This window comes from Meles meles, chromosome 16, assembly GCF_922984935.1.
Source record: "Meles meles chromosome 16, mMelMel3.1 paternal haplotype, whole genome shotgun sequence".
Classification (NCBI taxonomy): domain Eukaryota; kingdom Metazoa; phylum Chordata; class Mammalia; order Carnivora; family Mustelidae; genus Meles; species Meles meles.
Genome location: NC_060081.1, coordinates 58,155,247 through 58,177,708, shown reverse-complemented (window position 1 = coordinate 58,177,708; position 22,462 = coordinate 58,155,247). Strand labels below are relative to the sequence as shown.

General features: G+C 57.1%; 2 protein-coding genes across 4 annotated transcripts; one reads left to right on the top strand and one right to left on the bottom strand.

Annotated features, from left to right (window-relative positions):
• Positions 1-75: 75 nt before the first annotated feature.
• NECAB3 (N-terminal EF-hand calcium binding protein 3) lies at positions 76-16,311 on the top strand. 3 transcript variants are annotated; one of them, XM_045981711.1, is made up of 13 exons: positions 76-383; positions 2,316-2,340; positions 3,660-3,768; positions 4,750-4,775; positions 4,986-5,083; positions 13,020-13,156; positions 13,411-13,535; positions 13,677-13,756; positions 13,861-13,914; positions 14,434-14,546; positions 14,724-14,801; positions 15,292-15,383; positions 15,473-16,311. In XM_045981711.1, the coding sequence occupies exons 1-13, from the start codon at positions 267-269 to the stop codon at positions 15,499-15,501; spliced, it is 1,083 nt and encodes a 360-aa protein (XP_045837667.1). In that variant the 5' UTR covers positions 76-266; the 3' UTR covers positions 15,502-16,311. The 3 variants fall into 3 exon arrangements, with proteins under 3 accessions (XP_045837667.1, XP_045837668.1, XP_045837666.1); XM_045981710.1 differs by lacking the exons at positions 76-383; positions 2,316-2,340; positions 3,660-3,768; positions 4,750-4,775; positions 4,986-5,083 and adding an exon at positions 9,332-10,500; XM_045981712.1 differs by lacking the exons at positions 76-383; positions 2,316-2,340; positions 3,660-3,768; ... (1 more) ...; positions 4,986-5,083; positions 14,724-14,801 and adding an exon at positions 9,329-10,500.
• Positions 6,181-7,547, bottom strand: ACTL10 (actin like 10; the record flags this gene model as incomplete). Its single annotated transcript, XM_045981628.1, has 1 exon — positions 6,181-7,547. A coding segment is annotated over one exon (1,230 nt), but the record flags the coding sequence as incomplete, so codon positions are not given.
• Positions 16,312-22,462: the final 6,151 nt, after the last annotated feature.

Sequence of the window (22,462 nt, the reverse complement as noted above, 5' to 3'; positions counted from 1 at the left end):
CTGGAGGCTCTGGTAACAACCTCCGAGGGGAGCGGGGTTGGGAGTTTGGGAGTTACACTACTACGTGCGGCTCTTGCCCTCCCGAAGACTGGAGTTGGCTTTTCCAGTAGGGAAAGCGGGGGGTGGGGGGTGGAGCTGCGGGGGGCGGGGCCCCCGGCTTCCGCGCCGGCGCCAATGGGCGGGCGGCCCCCCAAGTCCAAGGCGGTGGCAGCAGCGTCCAGAAGCGGGAGCCGCAGCCGAGCCCGAGCCGAGTGGGTGGCCGCGCCATGGCGTGCGCGGGGCTGCTCACAGTGTGCCTGATTCGGCCGCCCGCGCCCGAGCCCCGGCGGCCCCCCGTGCCCCCTGCCGCTGCTGGGCCCACCGGACACGCGCTCTTCCAGGACGTGAGTGGGACGCGGGCCTTCTGGCCCTGGGTTTGTCATCGTCTCTCCAGCTCTGTCCTCTCTGCCCCCGTGTCTCGCTGGGCTCTCGGGTTCTTGCCGTCTCTCGGCCCCCCACCCCGGCTCTGCGTCTCTGTGTGCGTTTCTCTCCCTCCCTCCAGTTTGGGCCCCTGCTTCTGTCTCTGCTGCTCGCTCTCTCTGACTCCGCTGTCTCCGTTCTCCCTCATTGTTTCCATTGTGTCCGTTCTCTGTTTCTCTCCTTATCTCTCCTTGTCTCCTGGTTCAGTGTCACAGCCCCTGCTGCCCCCCCCCCCGCCCAGTCCACCCCACCCGTGTGTCTGATGCAGTGGGGACGGTCAACACTTGATCACAGGCGCAGTCCCTTCTGTGGCAACCCTGGGCCGGGCTGACCCAGGAAGGGGAGCCTGGAAGAATAAACAGCGTCCTGACTTCTGACCTAGTGCTGATCCCGAGTCCCTCAGATCTGACCCTGGGGGCTGTGGGGTCCCACGGTGGGTCAGGATTTCCCACGGCGGTTTTACATCCCTCCTGTGGGTGGCAGGTGGGCCTGCAGCCCTCTGGGGGCACCACCATGGAGGAGCCTCGCCAGCCTCGGTCCCCGCTCTGAGCCCGGTATCCCCCTTTCACCCTAGTGCTCAGCCCCATCCCGGCCCACTCATGCCCCGACTGTCAGAGGTCTCTGCCTGTGGGGAAGACTGTACTCATGTCCCTTCCCTGCTGTCCCTAGTGACTCAGCACCATGACCACAGTCTTCTGGGTGGAAGGGACCTGTCCGTCCCGCTTCCCAGATGGAAAAACTGAGGCCCGAGGAGTTAGGAATATGTCCACGATCACACATGGAGGCAGAGGCATGCTAGGGTGTGGCCCCAGATGTCCTCACTCCCAGTGTCGCACTCCTCCCCACCATCTCCATCTGCCCCAGTCAGGCCACCCTGGGCTGCTGTGTGACCCTGAGTCAGTGGCAGGCCTTGTGTGAGTTGGGTTTCTGGCCGGGGGTTAGAGCCAGTCATGCCAGTCCTTCACTGACCAGAGAAAACAGCTGGAGAGGACTGGCATTCAGGACTGGGCTTGAGAGGGGTTCTCCGTCCAGACTTCAGCCTGCCCCTCCTTGCCTGGTGTGCTGGTCTATTTGCTGGGCTGCTTTGGGTGACTTGGGAGTCTCTGGTCCCTGAACATGTCTTGACTCTGTTCCTGTCTGCGTCTGTTGCCCTTCCTCTCTGCTTCTCTGCAAATACGATCTGTCTACCCTTGCTTTCTGCCACTCACTCCCCCCTGCACATGTGCGTACGCACACACGCACGCCTGCACATACGCGCATGCCTACCCAAGGCCTGCACACTGAGTCAGACTCATAAGAAGCCCAGCCCTGGAAGGGTTAGCCCCAGGCACCCACAAAGAAAGGACTAGCCACTGCCCACATATTAGGGTCTTAAACAGGCACCCAGGGAAACAGCCTTGAGTAGGCAGAGTCTGGGATGGACCATGGCCATGCTGCAGAGTTGCGGGGTGGGGGTGGAGTTTCAGATCAGGGACAAGGGCCCAGGAACTTGGCCCATCTCCCCTCCTTCCTCAAGCTGGGACCGTGCCAAGGGCTGATGCATCAGACAGAATCCAGCATAGACTCTAGGTGTGGGAGGTGGGGGTGCCGGAAACTGGCCTGGAGCCCCCGCCATGAGGCCAGCCCCCGAAGGAGAAGTGAGCAAGTGGTGGGTCCTGCTGTGTGATCTTCCTGTGCCCGTCTTGTTGGAAAACCTCCTGCAGGGCTGATCTGGACAGGAGGAAAGGCAAGGTGGGGGCAGGAGGAAAGGCGAGGTGGGGGCAGCCTGGCCAGCTGGGACTCTGATGAGTTGGGTGGGGGCCTCTCGCCTCCCAGGCAGCGCCTCCAGTTCCCTTCTCTGCCCCTTTGTCCTCTAGGTTTTCCGCAGAGCAGATAAGAATGGTGAGTGTGGCTTCCCCTGGGTCCACAGCGTGGGGTGGGAGACATCAGGGGGGTTCAGGGAAATGTGGGGCTTGGGGGAAGAGTCTAGAATGGAGAACAATCTTGGGGAGACCCAAATTAGGAAAACCACTCAAGGCATCCTTCCCAGAGGGACGGCTGTTTGGAGTTGAGCTTGGCAGTGTGGAGAGGGGAGGGAATGCGGTTTCGTCAGAGGCTGGAGGTGGGGGGCGTACTCTCACACACCGCCCTGGCACAACTATGGGTAACTCTTCCATATGACTTCATGTTGTCCTCACAACCGCCAGCTAGCTGGGAGTTGTTCACCCCACTTCACAGACGAAGGAACAGAAGCCCAGAGAGGTGAAGCGGGCTGCCTAAAGTCACACAGCCTTTTAAGTGGTGGGCCTTGAACCCGGGTCGGTGTGATGCTTCATCCCAGCTCCCTGTGTAAGGGGCTTGGAAAGGTGGGGTGTTGGAGAGGAGGCCCTAGATCTTTAGAGGGCTCAGGAACTTTCTGTGTGACCAACCACCTGGACCCAGGGAGGGCTGGCACAGGATGGGGCTGGGTCCAGAAAATCAGCTTCCCCTGCCCTGGGTCTCGGGCTGTCTCAGACCCTTGTCTGGAAAAACCTTGAAAGCTAAAGCAGGAGCCCTCAAGGGAACCCGCAAGCAAGTCGCTGCCCACAGGTGACTTGGAGCAGCCCGCTGTCCCAACCTACTGATCAGGATGCTTGGTCTCATTTGGCTCACAGCGTTCTGTCTGGGGAGGCTCGGACTGTCCCCCAACTCTGCTCCCCCAACCCCATCTGCTCACAGACCTTACAGGCCAGATCCCCAGGGTCTCTGGCCATCCCCCTGGTGCACTTAGACTGTGACATGGCCTCTGCAGAGAGGGGTCCTTCCCTTCTAAGCTGCGACTGCTGCCGGCAGAGGCTCCCGCTCTTGGGAAGATCTCATCTGCCTCCCAGTGGCTTCTCTGTGAAGGGCGTGGGTCCAGAGCAGACTCAGCCCCAACTCCTCCCAGTGATGTCCAGGTCCTGCCCCCATGATCTGGCTGTTCATTTGTTTCTTCGTTTGGCAAACATGTATTGAGTCCCTTTGTAATGCCACATGTGTGCTGCCCTGTCCCTTGGGTGCCCGCAGCGTGGGCCCTGTTGCCTTGAGTGGGTACCTCTGAGGACCTTTTTGTCTCCAACAGCCGGGTCCCCTGGCCAAGCTCAGAATTCCATTCCACCTGGCTGAGTAGTCCTTGGGCGGGAGGTCTGAATCTGGTGGCAGGGGTCAGGGATACCAACTCTGCTCCCTACCCCCTTCCCCAGATGATGGTAAGCTCTCATTTGAGGAATTCCAGAATTACTTTGCTGATGGGGTTCTCAGCCCTGGGGAGCTGCGGGAGCTGTTCAACGGCATCGACGGGCACTCCACCAAGTATGTACGAGCGGGGGTGGGTGAGCCATGGGTAGATGTGAGGCTAGGTTATCCCAGCCCCACTGTGTCCCCCGCTGCCTTCATTTCTTATGGAGGATGGGGGGTTGCATAGGGAGAGAGGTGCCAGGGCCTGATGCCAACTTTACCCGCCCACTCACCCCCCTCCCTGGCTCCAGTCTTGTCCATCACACTCCTTCCAGCTGGGACCCCAAAATAGCCAGGTCTGACTCACCACCCGTGGTTCAGCCCACAGGTGTCCCCCCCCCCCATCCCATTCCCTCTTCCTGCAGGGATCAGAGGGTGCCTGAGGCTAGCTGGGCCCTGCCAGCTTCCACCCATGGATGCAAGGGCACGAGCCCGCACTTACCTCCCCATGTCCCCACATCTGCAGGTCTTAGCAGCAGCGGCACCCTGTCCTCCCCGTGCTGCCTCACATGCGAGCACCTGCATGCACAGCTGTCCCTCCCTCTCCCCCCACATCTCCTTAGAATAAATTCCAGACTCTGGCTCAGGCTTCAAGGCTGCCATGCCCTTCCCTAGCCTGAAGCCTGAGCTGGGCCTTTTGTCTGTAGTGCTGCTACCTCCCCACCACCAGAAGCTTCAGTCAAATTCCTTGTCCTTCAAGGCCTAACTAAAGTAGCTTCCTCCTGGAAGCCCTCCCTGACCTACCAAGTAATACCCCGTTGCTTTCTCTGGACTTCCTCAGATCTGGCTTCCCCTTCCCAGCTCTGACCCTTCCTCTCTGGCCTGTGTCCACATTTCTCTCCCTGGGCCTGAAAGCCCCTTGGAAGCCAAGAGTGGTAGAGTTTTTTGTCCTGCTGTCCCTCTTGGATCACTGAGCAGCTTGACCTGGGGTAGAGGCAGAAGTCCTCTCCCCATCAGGCTGAGCTGGGTGGGCAGTGGGAGGAACGTTGGCTTCCAAGTCCCAGGTCACAGGCTTACATCTGTGGGACTGAAGTGTGCCTTCTCTTCTTCCCACAGCAATTTGGAAACAGAGAGACTGTGTGGTGAGTAGGCCCATGGGAGCTCCAGTCTCCTGGGACCCCTGGGCAGGTGGGCATGAGGAGAGGCTGCCTCCTCTCCTAATGGAACAGGATGGGCTTGGCTCAGAATACGAGGCCTGATTGGCTGCGGAGGAATTCCAGGCTGGGTAAATGAGGTCACGGAGCAGGTGGGGGGGTGGTCCGGGAACCCTTGAGCACCTCCTCTGCCCGCAGACTATTTCTCAGAACACCTGGGGGTCTACCGGCCCGTGCTGGCTGCCCTGGAGTCGCTGAACTGTGCGGTGCTCACTGCCATGGACAGCACCAAGCTGGTGAGTGGAGCACTTGACGCTGGAAGGCTGGGAATGAGGGTAGGCATGTCTGCTGTGCTGGGCCAGCCTCCACTGTCACGGCTCCGGGCTGTGAAGCTAGAGGCTTGGGTTCAAATCGTGCCTCTCTCACTCTCTGTGTATCTGTATCGCTCTGGGCCCGAGTTTTCTCATCTGTAGATTGGGGATCGTAATAGAGCTTACCTCCATGCATTTGGTGGGACAATTAAATGAGAGGGAAGGCAGGGATTTTTATCTTTCTCATTGTCTACTCTATTGCCAGCACCCAGAACTGTGCCTGGCACACAGCAGCCATTTAATACCTAGAGCTGCTGCTGCTGTTTTGGTCATAGGCGAGACCCACCTGCTGTGGGGTATTGAGCCCAACACCCAGCAGGGATGGGGTGGGAACTGGGGCACGTACGCATACAGTCACGGGCTGTGCTGGTGTGTGGAACCTGGGGAGGGGGGCAGGGTCTGGCCCAAGGACGTGGGTAAGGCCGGCATGTGTGCACCCCCGTGTGCATGTGTATCTGTATGCATGTGTGGCCACATGTGCGTATAAGCACTAACAGTGCTCACAGCCGGGGCTCTAGGCTCTTGGGTAGTGACTTTGAAAACACAAGCCACCCCTCCCTTTGTGTTTCCTTTAAGAAATGTCTCCACTCCCTTTGTCCTATGGCTCTTAATAACAAGGCAAGGAGGGAAGATGGAGAAGGTCCAGGATTGTGCCTGACCCTACTTTTTACAGAAGGGGAAACCGAGGCCCTCAGTGAGTCAATGATCAGCTGAGGACAGGGCTTCCTTTTCTGGTTGCTTCCACATGGGATTTCGTCAGTTTTCAAAGGGGCACCCCTTGAGGCTTGGCATAGGGTGGCAATCCAAATGGTACAGGGTGAGGGGTTGACTTGTAATAATTTCCATATCTGTGGCCTGGACACAGGTGGGAGTGTTGCCTTCCTGTTGCCATGGAAACCGGGTCCCTGGGGTAGGCACCTGGACCGGTATTCTGGCACTGGTTAGGGTAGGTTGAAACTGCAGGTCAAAATGAGGGTTCTAGGGGTGCGGACCACCTCCTGCTCTCTCAGTAGGGATTGGGGCGACCCGTCAGCACATGATGACTCTGCCAGCTCGGATCACTTGAGACTTTTATCTGGAACTCAATGCCTCTGATAGCTCAGCAGGTGCCAAGCCTCTGCCCCTGCTGCCCCTCGTGTGGCCCCTCCCCTCCAGTGACTCAGTTGAACACTTCATGCACCAGCCTGGAGCCACACTCCTGGTACATGGCCCGGGTTATCCAGCGACATTGGAAGGAGTGCAGGGAGGCCACCATGGAGCCACCTGTCCATACTGCTGTGCCACGCCCAGGCTTGGCCACCAAGCAAGGCCTCAGGGCCCCATAGCCGTGCCTCCGGCACTGCGCCTCCAGCTCCATTTCCAGGCGCTCAGTGAAGCCAGGGAAAAGTGTGGAGCCACCCGCCAGCACCACGGTATCAGCCAGCCGCTTCCGTAGTGTTATGGGAACCTTCTGCAGCGCCCGGAAGACCAGTGCAGGCAGTCCTGGCTTGGCCTGGCCTAGTAGACTTGGCTGGAAAATGGGTTCTGGGCAGCGGAAGCGCTCGCTGCTGAGACAGACACGGGAGCCGTTCCCTAAGCAGACACTGACCGGATGCTGGCGGTCCTGGTTATGAAGGTCACCCTCAAAGTCCAGCGACACATAACAGCAGCGTTTCTTGAGCTGTGTGATGGCCTTTCGGGGCAGGGACCGCAGCTGTAGGTGGGGATATGCTGCCTCCAGCAGGTCCCGCAAGTAGCGTGACAGGGTGCTGCCTGCCACGTCCAGCCGGAACGTGGCTTCGTGCCATGAGTGTCCAGCATAGATGGGTGTGGCGTGGCACACGCCCGCGCCTGCCTCCACGGCCAGCCCGCTGAATGCGCCGGTGGAGCAGAGCGCCAGCAATGCTGTGCTGGCCATGTGGCACGCGGGCACTGCCAAGGCCTCGAACAGCAGCTCGGCTATCCTCTCGCGGCCCACGGGCGGCGCTGACGGCGAATCACTCACTAGCACGGGCCACTGTTCTGGGCACACCCGCAGGCCGCCCACCAGCAGGCGCTCCCACAGCCCCTCCAGCACCTCCCAGTCCACTACCAAGCCGTGCTTGATGGGGTGCGCCCGCGTCACACCACCCATCCGCTCGCAGCCCAGCACAGCGGGCAGCAAGGGCCGGTCCCAGCTGGAGCTCTTCAGCACCAGGCGCGGCTGGTGCTCACCCGCGAAGCCCGCCTTGATGAAGCCCGAGCCCGGGTCTATCACCACCGCCACGCGGCCCCGCGAGGGCGGCCGGCGGACCCGCCTGCTTCCGGACACCGATGCCACCGACGCCACTGTGGCTTTCCGGGCTGGGCCCCGCCCCTGGAGGCTCAGTCCCGCCCCCTGCCTGAGCCGGGCTCCCTGGACGCCGGTTTTTCAGCCCCTCGTTCTGGCCTGCATGTGCCTAAGTCCCCGCCGTTCTGGCAGCAGAAACAGCGCTCTCAGTTCTTGGCTGCAGTCTCTGGTCCTGAGCTTCCACTCTTCCGGCTAGACTGAACGTCCCTTTTCAGCTCTTGGCCCCACCCACAGGCCCGAGGCCCCGCCTCTGGTTCGAGTGTCAGTCTCTGCTCTCGCTGGGCTTCGGCCCCTTCCGACCTTCTTTGCCCTCCTGTGGCTCCAGGCTCCAGCTCGCACCAGACCCACCTCTCTGAGGACTCACCTCTGCTACGGAGACAGCTCACTTAGCCCTGGCGGAGGTGGATGATGAGAGGGCAACATCGAATCCTAAATAAGGAGAAGCCGCCGGGAGCCACAGAACTCTTTAACAGTGAAGGGGCCTTGTGGCAATGTTCCCCGGACATAAAATCCTGCCTTGGGGACTCAGGAGACCAGCCCAGTCCTTGAGCCCCAGGCGGTCTTCTGGAGCCTTTCTCTCTCTCGGCCTTGACTTACGTCTTTCCTGGTTGTGGAGGTGGGAGGGGGTGGTCAGAGAAGGAAGGAAAAGAACTTGGATTGGACTCATTGTGACCTCAGTCCTCCACCCATGACAACTGCCTGGACACATCCACTCTCCTGGGACAAGGCTAAGAGCAGTGATTTTGGCATTGGGAGATCTGGCCTCAGCTGCCCAGCACAACCAATCTGATGAGAAAGCTCTTAATCACAGATGTACAGTCACTCTGAGGACCTCGGTGTGCTCAGCTCTGGGGGGTCCAGGCAGCCCACATGGGGACCCTACTTTCAGAGGCTTCCATGTGTGGACTCTTGTGGACCCGAGTTTGTGATTCAGTTCTGATGACTCATTGTGTGCCCCTGAGCAAGTCCTCATCTCTCTCTCTGGGCTCAATTTATTCCTCCAAATGGTAGTCCTAATTCTCCCACAGGGAAAGGCCACATCTTATCTCTGCAGGGTCTGTTCTCTTTAGGGCCTTTTTGGTTGCAAGTAGAAGACCTACTCAGGAGAACGTAAGCTAAAGTAGGGATTTTATTACAAGGATCCTGTATGTCTTACGGGTACTGCAAAGATGAAATCAGGTTTCAGGAACAGACTGGAAGGAGGGCCTGACTGCAGGATGTGTACCGTCTCTGCATTGTTTTTATTCTTAAGACTGGCTTAAGCCCATGCATGTTGATGTACGAACATCTCTCACAGTTCCTGAGTTACAGGCCCAGGGAAGAGGCTGATAGGACCAGCCTGGGCCAATCATATATGGCCCAGGGTGTGTGGCCACATTGAGGAACATGGTTACCATGATTGTAACCACATGGGTGGTAGGAAAGGGTCTGTTCTTACAAGCCTTTGGAGAGATGCTATGGGTCATGCAACCTCCAGCCTGATGGAGGGGATAAAGGGATGTTGATGGTGTTGACACTAACGAAAGTGCATCTCCAGCAGAAGCTGGGCCTATGTCTTTGATAAGCTGGGACCTTCACCCCTGCTGCCTCTGCCCCCTTTGGGACCTTCTGAGGTGGTCCCGAGTGGAAGACTGGCTACAGGTTCGATAGAGCTGGGGCAGCACTCAGTCTGGAGCTGGGTTTGGGACCCAGGAGAATGAGAACAAACAGCTGGGTGTTTCTCACAGAAAGCATGCCAGGCCTCTCCTGAGTGAATAGGGAGGTAACCTTGCATTGGAGACCACAGTGGCAATATGGCCAGAGCAGTGGTGAGGATAGGAGTCACTCAGAAGCTCTAGCAGGAGAGACTAAGCGGGGGGTGCGGGCTGGACCTGCATGTGACAACAGTAAGTTTGGACATTTCCCTGTGGGCCATGGAGAATCAGTGGGAGTTTATGAGGAGCGTGAACTGTCCTACAGCTAGCTAAATGGTTTGGAATAAGTCTCTGGCTGCAATGTGGGCAAAGGGATGGCACAGGTGACTGACTGAGACAAGTGACTGAGGTGACTTGAGGGTTACCACCAAGTGAAGTGGGGCAGGATTGAGGGATCAGAGGCCCACAGACCCCAGCCCTCCTGGGTGCTCTCACAGGCAGACTGTGAGTCCCAGGCCCCAGCCCTACTGATGGTGGGGCCTTCTCAGTTCTTTCCAGGGTGGTGGCCCTTCGCCTGGACCCCTCCCCGTGCTTAAGAAGGACTTGTGAAGGTTGGGGATGGAGATGTTAGGCCTCTGTGGGAAGCAGGTCCTTCCTCCTAGCTTGGCCAAGCTGGGGTTTACCCACACTCACCTCCCTTGGGCCTCAGGCCTGGAAGGGTCTGACCAGGGCCTGGAGTTGGGGGAGGAGGGAAATAGCTTCCCTCCACTGTGGTTGCATGTCCCTCCCCAGCTCCGGGTTGGTTCTGACGCTTGGGTCATAAGGAGAAGGCAGAGTTTCGCCCCAGCCTGTGGCCTTTGCTCAGCCATCGGTACTCCTGTTTCATCCCTGTCTCGCTCTGAGCCTCAGTTTCCCCCATCCAGCTCCGTGTCGCACCACCTCGGACAGAGCTAGCTGGCGTCAGGGTTGCTATGCGCTCTTTATTGGGCCAGGGGCCGGGGGTCGTGCCGGGCACTCAGGGCCGCGGGCGAGGGCAGCGGCGCCGCTTGCGCGGCTGCTCCTCAGCAGGCTCGGCCTCGCGGTCCACCTCGCTCTCTGTCAGCAGACGCGCGTACAGCCGCTGCCAGCCCTGTACCGCCTTGGCTCCGCCCCCTGCTCCGGCCCCGCCCCCGGGCGCTCCAGCCGCGCAGCGCCCCTCCTCCTGCAGCCGCGCGTCCAGCAGCAGCAGCAGGACCAAGATCTTCTTCATCTCTCGGGCGCGCGCGCCCTCGCGCCGATCAACGCCGTCGCCGGCTCCTCGCAGCATGGGCGCCGCCGCCGCCACAGGGGAGCCCACCGGGGCGCCCGTCGCGTCCTCGCCTGGCCGCCGAGGCCGTGTTCCAGGGCCCGCCGCCACCTCGGTTAGCTGCTGCCGCTTGTCCAAGGGGAAAAGCAGCACGATCTTGGCCTGGGGGGTGGGGTGGGAGCGTGAGGGGGAGCGCGCACCGCGGGGGCTTGCTGAGGGTCCTCACCCACCAGGTCCTGTTTCTCGTAAGACTCTGTTCTTAGGTTTCCAGGACTCCCGGCCCAGGTCTCACCCTTGTCCCATCGCCCAGGATCTCCACTTCCCTCTGGAAACCCTTACCCACCCTAGGCTGACCTCCCGAGACCATCGACATTTACTCGGACCCACCTCAGAAAAAATAGCACGTTTTGAGGCTGGGAGCTGGAAAGAGGCATAAGAAACACCCTGTGCCCATTGCCTCTGCGGTACCAACTAGGGCTGATGCCCCATGCCGAGCCCTCCGCTCATCTGTTGGGGTTGGGAGAATCCCTTCCTCACCACCCTCCTGGACTCCCAAGTCTCCTGGTTTCTTGAATCCTTTGCCCTCCCTTCTGGGCTTTTAGGACCCAACCAGACCCATGTCTATCCTCAGGAGGGGTTATCCAAGCCCTTGGACTTATGCCCACAAGGCCTAGACTCCCAGGATTCCCACCAGTTCAAGTACCCCTGACTCCCACCTACCCCCGGCACCCTGGCACTCACACTTGGCTTCTTCTGCTTGAGGTGGCTGAAGAGCTGCTGTTTCCGCCCAGCCTTGTCCATATCGGGCGGCCTCTCCTTACGGGCCTGCTTGGGCACTTTGGTCCTCTTGTGAGAACTGTTGTTTCCCATGGCAGGGCTGGTCACCACTGGAGGCCACAGCCCATGCTGCCTCCGCCCTGCCTTCTGGCTGGGAGGGGGGACCCCGCCCCTCCTCTGTCCCGTGGAGACCACATTGTGACTTCATGGGTCAACCTCACCAGCTCTGGACTCTAAGCTCCTCCTCCCAGAACCCACATCTTGGCTCTGTTCACTCTGTGATTTGTGGCTTTGGTTTCCCAGCTGTAAAACTGGGCTAATAATCACAAATGAGGCAATGCTTGTGAGGTGCTTGGTGTTGAGTAGAGAGGCATTTTCGTGGCCTGGGTTTGAATTCTGACTCTCCCACTAATAGTTGTCTGATTTTGGCCAAGGTAATCAACTGTTCTAGGGCTTAGTCTTAGCAAAATGGGGTCAATTATGGTTCCTGTTAAGTTACTATGAGGATTAAATGAAATTCTGCTTGGAACGGGGCCTGGAGAGAGTGGGTACTGTTATGTAGCCGGGTTTTATGGCTGCAAGTAACAGAGACTGATCAATCATCTTAAGTGCTTAAAAGGGAATTTATTGGAAGGATTTCAGGGAGCTTAGAGCATGGCTGAAGTCTAGAGACCAGGCTTGGAGAGACAGGATAGAAGCCATTGGCCTAAGTGTGAGAGGACTCAGCCCCCATTCTGTTCCTGCCTCCCAGCTCGTAAGCCTGACCCAGCAGGGCTCATCTGATGGCGGAGCTAAAGCAGGTCATGGATAGAAGCAGCCCCCCTGGATGGTGCCTCTGGAGCCCCTCCTGGAGGGTGGGCATGCCCCTGCCTGGCCGGACCATGGCTCCTCAAGACTCCCATCCTGGTCTGTGTCCTTTGTAGGAATTAACTCATTGAAGTTTTCTTTTCTTTTTTAATTTATTTATTCGACAGATCACAAGTAGGCAGAAAGGCAGAGAAGCAGGCAGAGAGAGAGGGTGCAGGCTCCCTGCTTAGCAGAGAGCCCGACGCGGGGCTCGATCCCAGGACCCTGAGACCATGACCTGAGCCGAAGGCAGAGGCTTAACCCACTGAGCCACCCAGGTGCCCCTCATTGAAGTTTTTCAACAGCTCAGTGAGATGGCTGTTATCATCCCTGTTTTTTAGGTGGGGAAACTGAGGCACAAGGAGATGAAGGTAGTTGGAGGGTCTCTGAGCATCCCACATGAGCAGCATAGGGCCTGGCACATGTTGGCCTTATCTTTCTGCCCACGTTGGGAGGGGCTGAGTGGAGGCTATGATGTAGGGATCAGTGCTGGTGTGTGTGTAAGGACAGTGACCTGGCTGGCTGTCTTGTATCTGCAGCTTCTAGGAAAGGTAAATGTTTGTCGCATGGATGAGTGAACGAATGCATGCATAGATTACGAGTGTCGGGGCAGCTGGTGAGTATGGGGCCACATCATTTTGCCTCATGTGTCAAAACTGGCCTTTGGATGCCCTGTGACTTGCCATACCCCCGACCCGCCTAGCTGTGCCTGGGGCCACACTGGCTGAAGGTGGTGGTTCCAACGGGAAAGGGGCTTATGGCCCAGAAAATGGCAGATGCCTCCCTGTAATTGGCCTGACACCTCCCAGGAAGGCAGGCCAGGCCCAGCCGAGGATGGTCCAGGCCCTGTTCCCGGTCCCAGCACTGTCCTACTCTGGGTGCTTGCTCTCTGCTCTTGATGCTGCCTCTGTTGCTTTGACAGGCGAGGGGTAGGGGAGGAGAGCAGTGGCTCCCTGTTTAGAAATATATGCTTGAAACCAGTGAATGTTGACGTGTCTCCTCTGCCCCCAGGAGTATGAGCGGGCCTCCAAGATGGACCAGTTCGTGACCCGTTTCCTCCTGCGGGAGACGGTGAGCCAGCTGCAAGCCCTGCAGAGCTCGCTAGAAGGGGCATCAGACACCCTGGAGGCCCAGGCCCGGGGCCCACGGTATGTGAGGTACCCTGCTGTTCATTGTAACCCATTCCAGGGCCCTTGGCTTCCATCACATTCTGTAGCTCCAGGATCCCAGAGCCCACATTCTCGTGCTTGGGCAGGGAGGCCGAGAAGGGGTGGCGGGCTTTGAGGCTGGGTCTCAGTGTCCAGGAAGCCTGTTTTGCCCCACCCAGGCTTAGCCCTGTTCTGGGGCTCCAGTCCTTCACCTGTGGGTCTGGGAGCAGCGGGTCGACCTTCCACTTCCCTAGGTCAGATGAACACAGTGTGGAGGTGCAGAGCAGGTCCCATGGCAGCCGGCGGGCAGGGCGCAGGGCCCTGCGGAGTGTTGGGCGGTCACCCACCTGGTCTCCCGGCTCCTTCTCCTCGGACACAGGTGGGCCTGCAGCAGGGTGGGAGGCCTGGCCGAGGAGGGTCCAGGGTGGATGCAGTGCCTATGGTTCATCCTGAGAGGTTTCCCCATGTGCGGGCCCCGTGCCGGACTTCCCCTCCATGGGTACCCCCTGCTCTGCCCCAGGGCAGAGCTCAGAAGCCGAGATGCAGTGGCGGCTCCAAGTCAACCGTCTCCAGGAGCTCATAGACCAGCTCGAGTGTAAGGTGAGCGATCACGTGGCCATTGCCCCAAGGGGGAGGACCTTCCTGGAATCCATCTGAGTCAGGCACACGCCAGGAGCCCTGCCCACACTCTGTGTCCCTCACAGGCCCCCAGGCTGGAACCTCTGCATGAAGAGGAGCCTACCCAGGGGCCTGAATCGGTGAGTCCAGGAAAGGGACAGGTAACTGGGTGCTGTGCCAGGAGGAGGTACTCATTAAGTGAGGGGGTCGTGGGGCCTGCTGCCCGCTTGGCTTTTGTGTTATACAGATGCCCTTTCCCCAGGTTTGGCCCAGCCCTCATCCCCCAAGTCCAGGAGGCAGGTGCTGGCTTTGGGCCCTTGCTGTATGACCCTGTAGAAATCACGGTCCCTCTCTGGGCATTAGTTTCCCTCATCTGCATTCCTGAAAGCTGGGTCTGGGCAGTGTGGATAGAGGTTGGAGGGGGAAATGGTGGCATATTGCAGGAGAGAGAGACAGTGGCTGGATTGAGGCAGTGACCTTGGCCATGGGGACAGGAGGATGGAGTCAGAGATGTTAGGAGCCGGGTTGGGCAGGAGTTAGACTGCACGGCAGGTGGGGCTGATGCAAGTCAGGAAGGACAGGGTCCTCCTGAAGACCACATCCAGTCTCTCGCCCGTGCGCTGCCTTACTCTGGCTAACCAGGCGGCCTCTCTTGCCAGCACATCCTCGTGGCCCAGAGGCGGGTGCAGGTGGCAGAGGAAGCCGTGCAGGATTTCCACCGTGCCCTGTGCTGCTATGTGGACTTCACAGGGGCCCAGAGCCATTGCCTGCAGTGAGTCCCCAGCTGGCTAGTGGGCTGGCCAAGGCCCGGGGTGGGGGGATGGCGGTGAACAGGGCCAAGTGCCGGGGGCTGGGCATCCTGGGCCATGGCTCTCATTAGGCACCGCGGCTGGGTGGGCAGTGGCGGTGGTAGTCTGGGCCTGGCCTGGCCATCTCTTTGGCCCCACAGTGTGTCTGCCCAGAAGATGCTGGACAATGCCTCTTTCACCCTATATGAGTTCTGGCAGGATGAGGCCTCCTGGAGAAGGTATGGTGTCTGAAAGTCATCATTTATTGAGCATGAGCCTGGGTTCAAATCATCTGCTATTATGCCCCGGCTGTGTGACTTCGGGAGGGTTCCTTATCTCCTCTGAGCCCAAGCAGTGTCCTGTCCAGAATGGGAGTGGTAAGAGGTCCACCCTCCCATGAGCCAAATGAGATGGCGGATGAAGAGCTGAGCACGCCGTCAGGGGCATGGCAGGCAGCAGGCGCTCGGGGACCTGCGCCGCGCTCGGGGACCTGCGCCACGCTCTAGGCCAGGCCCCCAGGTGTTGCTTAACATAACCCTCCCAGTGCCCTACAGTAAGCACTGCTGTCCCCACCTCACTGAGGGAACCGAGGCTCAGAGCCAGTGTGAGGCAGGACTGGGATCTGAACCCAGACAGCAGGACGGGTGGGAGCGGGGAGCTCTCAGCCAGGTGGTCTTGCTCTCTGTGGGGACCAGCTCCAGCCTCAGGTCCCTCCGTGACCCTCCCCAGGCACCAGCATTCTGCCTGTAGTAAGGCCTTCCAGCGCATCCTCATTGACCACCTTCGGGCTCCAGACACCCTCACCACTGTGTTCTTCCCAGGTATGCTATGGCCCCCCAACCCTCTCTACAGCCCTGTGGAGTGGCAGTGGGCCCCTGACGGCCTCTGACCCTCAACCTCTGACCCCTAGCCTCCTGGTGGATTATGAATAATAACTGAGCCTGACCTGCATAAGCCAAGGCCCTGGGGCCCCACCTGCCTCATCCTGGAACTTCTGGACTGGTCATCTCAGCACCGAGACCAAGGACACGGCCACTCTTAGAGCTGGGGATGGGCCCTCAGAGGCGTACCCCCAGACCCAGCTGGTGGAGTCTCTCTCAGCCCAGGGATCAGGGACTAGGCTGCTTGCTTTCTGTTTATTTAATCAGTGCATTTTATTGTTTGTAGCTTTGGCCTCTGAGGCACTCTGGCCTCTGCCTGGCTCAGGCGGCTTGGATTCTGGTCCCCCCTGTCCCAGCCTTGTGTGACACAGAGCAGGTCGCTTCCCTCTCAGGGTGGGCCTTGGGCTGTCTGGCTGCCTAGTGGGTACCCTGCTTTCTTCCTGCTGTCTTGGGGCCAGGCTTCTGCTCTTCCTCAACCAGCAGCAGAACCAGGGCTGATGCTCAGGGACACCACCCCCCCCCACCAAACCTCGAGCCCTGAAGCTGGGCTGGATCCGTCTGCAGTGTGGGGTAAGGACTTGGGTGTTCCCATCACCCTCCCGGGCTGGCAGGCTCCCAACTCTTCCAGCATCCTCTGCTGAACCAGAGCCCTCTGCAGGATCCTGGGTTGGTTTGCATGTCATCTGCATATCATTTGCATGCACATGCCCACCCATACTCAGGGCACTGTGGGAAGTCCCAAGGTGACCTTGCCAAGTAGCAATAATTTGGGCCTAGTGTCACCTGTTCCCCCACCCCCACCCCAAGATACCTCTGAATTCCAGTCCAGGACCCCAGCCCAGAGGCAATAAAGGAAGTGGTCACCTCTGGCGTTGCGTCCTCTCTCTCCCTCAGCAAGAAGGCCGCCAGGCTCTGGGGTTGGTTTGTATCTCAGACAGCCACTCTGGGCGGGTAACCTTTCTTTCTTCCCATTTTGGGCTCCACGCCTGCAGATAGTGGGGACTTCATCACAGCTGACTTGTTTTCTCTACTCAAGGCCGTCTAAGTCCACAAACCGTGGTTCTGGGGCCTTGCCTGGGAAAGGAAGCGAACTGGGTCGGGTGTCTGCTCTCAGCTCCCTGAAAGTCGGCTGGCTATTCTAGCTTCATCCTCCTTGCCAACAAGCTGTGACCTGGAGCTGGGGGCACAGAGCCTTCTCAGGGTTCTGGATCGTGTAGGGGGATGCCTCCAATTCCGTCCCTTGACAAAACCTTCCTTCCCCAGTCCCTTGCAGACCGGCTTTGTCACCATTTGTCACCACTGATGGGTGACAGAATAATCCAGGCACTGGGGCCCCCACTTTGAGCCATCTGGAGGGAAGGAATTGGGGGACATGGAGAGAGGAATGACCTATGTGGCTCTGACGGGGAGGCACATGATACCACAAGGGCACAGGATGGCCTCTGTCCTGGCCTGGAAGGTGTTGGGGTTGGGAGTTTTTAAGGCAGGAAAACACATGCTCAGCTTCTGAAGGGAAGGAAAGTTTGCCTTGTGGAACTGAAGGGAGCCTAGCAGTGGGCTGGGGCGAGGGTGGGGAGGCAGCAGGGCCTTGAAGGTGCTTCATCCTGAGGAAGCTATGATGGGTTTTAAGCCAGGAGTGACCAGCCAGTGGGCTAAGTGACAGTTCACCAACGTTCCTGAATGCCCTGGTGGTGCCAAGATGACGACCCAGACGGTACCAGCTCAGGGTGGACATCCTGGTCTGGGACTCTTGGCAGGGTCCTCTCTGCGGTTTCTCCCTAGTGACCCCCACCAGAGTTCAGACTTGGGGAGGAGGGTCACGGAGCTGCTCCCAGTGGCCTGGCCACCGGCCAGAGAACCAGCACAGGGCTCCCTGGTGACTTGCTGGCTAGCACGGTGCCGGGCTGTCTTCCTGCTACCCTCTCCCCAGACTGCTGGTAGCTGCCACACAGCTCTGGGCAGCCGCAAGGGGAGTTCAGTGTCCTGGTTAGAGACCAAGCCCTTCCAGGAGGAAATAATCTTGCTTTCTGTCCTGGGTTCTGATTGCTTCTGTTTCCTCCATAAAATGACAGCAAACCCTCAAAACCAAAAAATTTCCCATTGGTATCTTTGAGCAAAGATGCCAAAATACCCAAGCTGACACCTCATAAGGGAGCTCCTCTTGAGTATCTGTTCCCATGCCTGCCACACAGTACCGTCCACCACGTATCTACCACCCAGCCCTACTGCCCACTGCCTACCGCCCTACCACCTGCCCGTTGCCGTACCGCCCACCGTCCTACCTACTACCCAGCCTACCACAGAGTTGGAAAGTTAAGGACTTTTTTTTTTTTTTTTCCTGGAGTGTAAGGGATTGGAGGTGAGCCAGGAGGCTAGGCCAGAGGGAATTTACATGATGTGTGCAGGTAATGGGGAGCCATGAAGCTGTCTGGGGAGCGCTGGGTGTGGGGGTGGACTGCAGAGCTGGTGGTTGGAGCTACAGCTAGGGTTAGGGTTTAAGCGAAGTTTCCACTGGTGCTGTGAGGCCACAGAGGAGGCAGCCAGGCCTCTACATTGTCTTCACTTAACTCTACCCTCATCTCCATCTTTTGGTCACCCCAACCCCCATCTTGTGGCCACTGTCACCTCTGGCCTAGGAGACCGTGGCAGCCTCTCCATTGGGCTTCTTTAGTCCACCCCCCACCCCCACATTCCATTCCCCATAAGGGAACAGACAAGGGGCTTTCAAAACACTGCCACGGGGACCACAGGGATCTGCTAAAACCCTTCAATGGCACCACACTGCGTTTAGCATCAAGATCAAGTCTGAGTTCTTGAATTGGCATTCAAGGCCCTTAGCAATCAGCCCCACTTCCGGTATGTGCAGCCTCCTCTTCCTAAAACACACACCAGCTGAGCTGGGCTATGGGCAGCCTCAGTCACTCCCTCTTGGCCTTCCTCATGGCTCCTGCCCCACCCCCCACCCCAGTCCACTGCAGAATGTCTCCTTAGCCTTTGAAGATTTTTTAAAAAAATTTATTTGACAGATAGAGATCACAAGTAGGCAGAGAGGCAAGCAGAGAGAGAGAGAGAGAGAGGAGAATGTAGGCTCCCTGCTGAGCAGAGAGCCGGACTCCAGGCTCCATTCCAAGACCCTGAGATCACGACCTGAGCCGAAGGCAGAGGCTTTACCCACTGAGCCACCCAGGCGCCCCCCTCCTTAGCCTTTAAATAGCAGGTCAAAGCCATCAGGTTTAGGTCACCTTCCTAGGCCTTGCCCTCCATGCCCTACTTTTGGTGGCTCTTCAGCTCATTTCAGGAGCCACTGGGCACCTGCTTTATGGCAGGGGCTGGGGATGGTGAAATGTCCTGAGCTGGTAACAGCACCCAGTTCAAGGGCAGGCAGAGTATGGATGCTGAAAGAGCTCATAGGTACTGCCCATAGGCTGGCAGCTACCAGCCCCCACTCTCTTACCCACTCCATGCACCTGCCTCTTCACTTCCTTCCCACCTGTGCCAATGACTCACCCACACACATTTAAACCTGTTCTGGGGACTGGCCCAGTGCCAGGCCAGGTGCACACCATCTAAATGGCTGCCATTGCGCTCTAATTCTTGAAGGGCACTACAGACACAAAATCCCCTTAACACAGCCTCTGATGGGTCAAAACAAAGGGACAGAATTAGGTGGGCCTTCACCAAGTTATTCTCTCTCTCTATATGCACTTTTTAAAAAAAATTCTGAGAGTGAGTGTCACGAGCAGCAGGGAGAAGGAGAGGGAGAAGCAGACTCACTGCCGAGCAGGGAACACAATGCAGGACTTGATTCCAAGATCTTGAGATCATGACTTGATCCAAAGGCAGACACTTAACTGAGCCACTCAGGCACCCCTATATATACTCTCATAAAGCCCTCCACCCAACATGGGGCTTGATCTCATAACCCTGAGAACAAGAGTCACAGGTCTACCAAGTGAGCCAGCCAGGTGCCCTGGGAACTTATTCTCAAAACAAACATGTATGCAAGACACCATGGTCCAGGCAAGATACAAGACAAAAGATGAATCTGCAAGGAAATCACATATTGGCAAAGGGAGAAGCAGGCCATTTACAAAGGCTTCCTGAGCACCAGGCCTTGTGTTGGGACAACTCCCAAATGATCTAATTTCACCTCGCAACAACCCAACGGTGTAGGCATTGTAAGCACCCCCAATTTACAGATGAAGAAACAAGCTCAGCAAGCAAGTACCTTGCTCCAAGTCACAAAGCTGCATCAACTCCCTGGCACCAATAGCTGCTTGCTGTCAAGCATGAACAATGCCGAGGGAGATCTCGGGCGTCCTCTAGCAATGGAAGCCAAACCTTGGGGCTGCAGGATGGCGGCTGGGGCAGCAAGAAAGAGCCATGGGAGCACAGAGGTGGAGGGTGATCATGTGGGCTGTCCAGGGCCCAGCCATCAGAAGGTAGGCGGCGGTGGGCCTGAGTCCTTTTCATTTCTGGAACTCCCCAGGAGGGACCCAGATGTTAGCTGAACTCATGGGGCAGAAAGGCAGCATTGGAAAAGATTGGTGCAAAAGGGAAAGGGAAAGTTGCTGGGGTGTGCAGCCGGGATAGGTATCTGGCTTGTGGGCTGGAGGCACCAGAGGGAGCAAGTCTGGCTCTTTCCACAAGAGGGCGCCCCGCACAAGGCAATGAAGCTTTCCTGGGGAATGGGGGAGGGGTAGGTAGGTGGGTGGTTGTGGGTTCCCCCAACTTTGTAGGGAGGAGGGACAGCTGAGGAGGGGCCCAACTCAAGACCCTGAAATTTCAACAGTAAGAAACAAGCATAGACAGGCAAGATTTCAGATCGAGGCCTCTTGAAGCATTTGCTCATTCTGAGACTATACTGTCTTCTCAGGCCAATTATTGTACTTGAATACTGAGAAACAAGTCAGTAGGCTCCTTGTTTCCATACTTGGTAAAATTTGAAAGGGCTCTTCACTTCAAACCTACCTTCCAGAAGGAACAACTCTTCCCTATTTTCCACCTCCTTGTCTATGCATACAGTCTATGCATCACTTGTTTTCAGATGCATTCTGCTATGTTGGTCAGCAGTGCACGGAGAATGTCAATGGTTGTCCTTTCCAGAATTCAATTTTCCAGTCTGCCTGGTTAGTCTCTTACTGTTTGCTTACCTTTTTCCAGCACTGTCTTTAGAGGTTTCATAGTTACATTGTGTACCTGATATTAGTATCAATCAATCCAAATCAATTATTCCCCGTTTTTGCCGACTCTTGCTCATAGCGGCTCATTTCCTTGGATCTCTAGTAATTTAGGGGGGACACTTTATAATTGATTTATCAGTATTTTTGAGGTTTGGGGATTTTTCTCTAGAGGATTTGCATTTTTGTTTCTGCCAGACACCAGGAGATACTGCATGCAAGCCTAGAGTCATCTTTTTTTTTTTTTAATTTTTTTTTTCTTTGAGATTTATTTATTTGACAGAGATCACAAGCAGGCAGAGAGGCAAGCAGAGAGAGGAAGGGAAGCAGGCTCCCTGCTGAGCAGAGAGCCCAATGTGGGGCTCGATGCCAGGACCCTGGATCATGACCTGAGGTGAAGGCAGAGGCTTTAACCCACTGAGCCACCCAGGCGCCCCAAGCCTAGAGTCATCTTAATTCCTCAGCCCCAGAAGGCAGGCGTGAGGAGAGTCTCCAGTCAGATCCTTGTTCTTCAGAGGGGCAGGGTTTTCTGCTCAGTCCCCTTTGCACACAGATTTTACCCTGCTCGCCTTTTGAGGCCAAAGCCAGTGACCTAATTTCATGGAAGGTCCCAGATTTGCTTCTCTATTTTGTAGAGGCTTATGCTGCCCCCAAATCACAGTAAATCCCTCACACTTCTTGAAATTTCTCCTGGCCCCAAGCAGTACGGTTTCCTCCTTTGTGTTCACCCACCTCTGTGGTGTTGGTTTACTGTACTCCCAATTTTTTCCTGGCCTTTGGGGATTTTCTATACTTTCTCATCTGTGACTTCAGCAATGCAGTTAAAAGTACATCCATTAGAATTTATCTAGCATGTTTTTTTTACAGCGATGACAAATATTTTGGCCTGAGATTTCTATAACAAATATTTTATAATACACACGATTTTATTTACTTCACAAAGACAGCTAGAGAAGGAACACAAGCAGGCCTCCTGCTGAGCAGGGATTCCCACGACTTTGGGATCATGACCTGAGCGGCAGACTCTTTTTTTTTTTAAGAGTTTTTTTTTTAAATATTTTATTTATTTATTTGACAGAGAGAGAGGTCACAACTAGGCAGAGAGGCAGGCAGAGAGAGAGGAGGAAGCAGGCTCCCCACGGAGCAGAGAGCCCGATGTGGGGCTCAATCCCAGGACCCCGAGACCACGACCTGAGCCGAAGGTAGAGGCCTAAACCACTGAGCCACCCAGGCGCCCCTGAGCGGCAGACTCTTAGCGACTGAGCCACCCAGGTGCCCCAATTTAATACTGTATTTTCGCCTGAGTCCCCAGTATCTTCTTTTCAGAGCTGAGGCAGACTGGATTGCTGACTTGTCTACCAAATGGCTGACGGTCACGAGGCTGAGATCCTGCTATTGTTCTAGGTGGTGGACTGCAGCACTGGGCAGCTGCCAAGAGGCTGGCAGTTGGCACCATCTGCATGGAAGATCATACAGCAAAGCCCCACCTTGCCTTCTGGAGGGCTGTGAAGCTGGTGGTGCCAAGAAGTCTCTAGGGCAAGGCTGCTTAGAAGTAGGTCTAGGGCAGGGACACCTGGGTGGCTCAGTTGGTAAAGCGTCTTTTTTTTTTTCCTCAAAGATTTTATTTATTTATCTGACGGAGATCACAAGTGGGCAGAGAGAGAGAGAGGAGGAGGAAGCGGCTCCTCGCCGAGTAGAGAGCCCATGCAAGGCTTGATTCCAGGACCCCAGGATCACGACCCGAGCAGAAGGCAGAAGCCTTAACCCACTGAGCCACCCAGGCACCCAAAAGCATCTGACTCTTGATTTCAGCTCAGGTCATGGTCTCAGGGTCGTGGG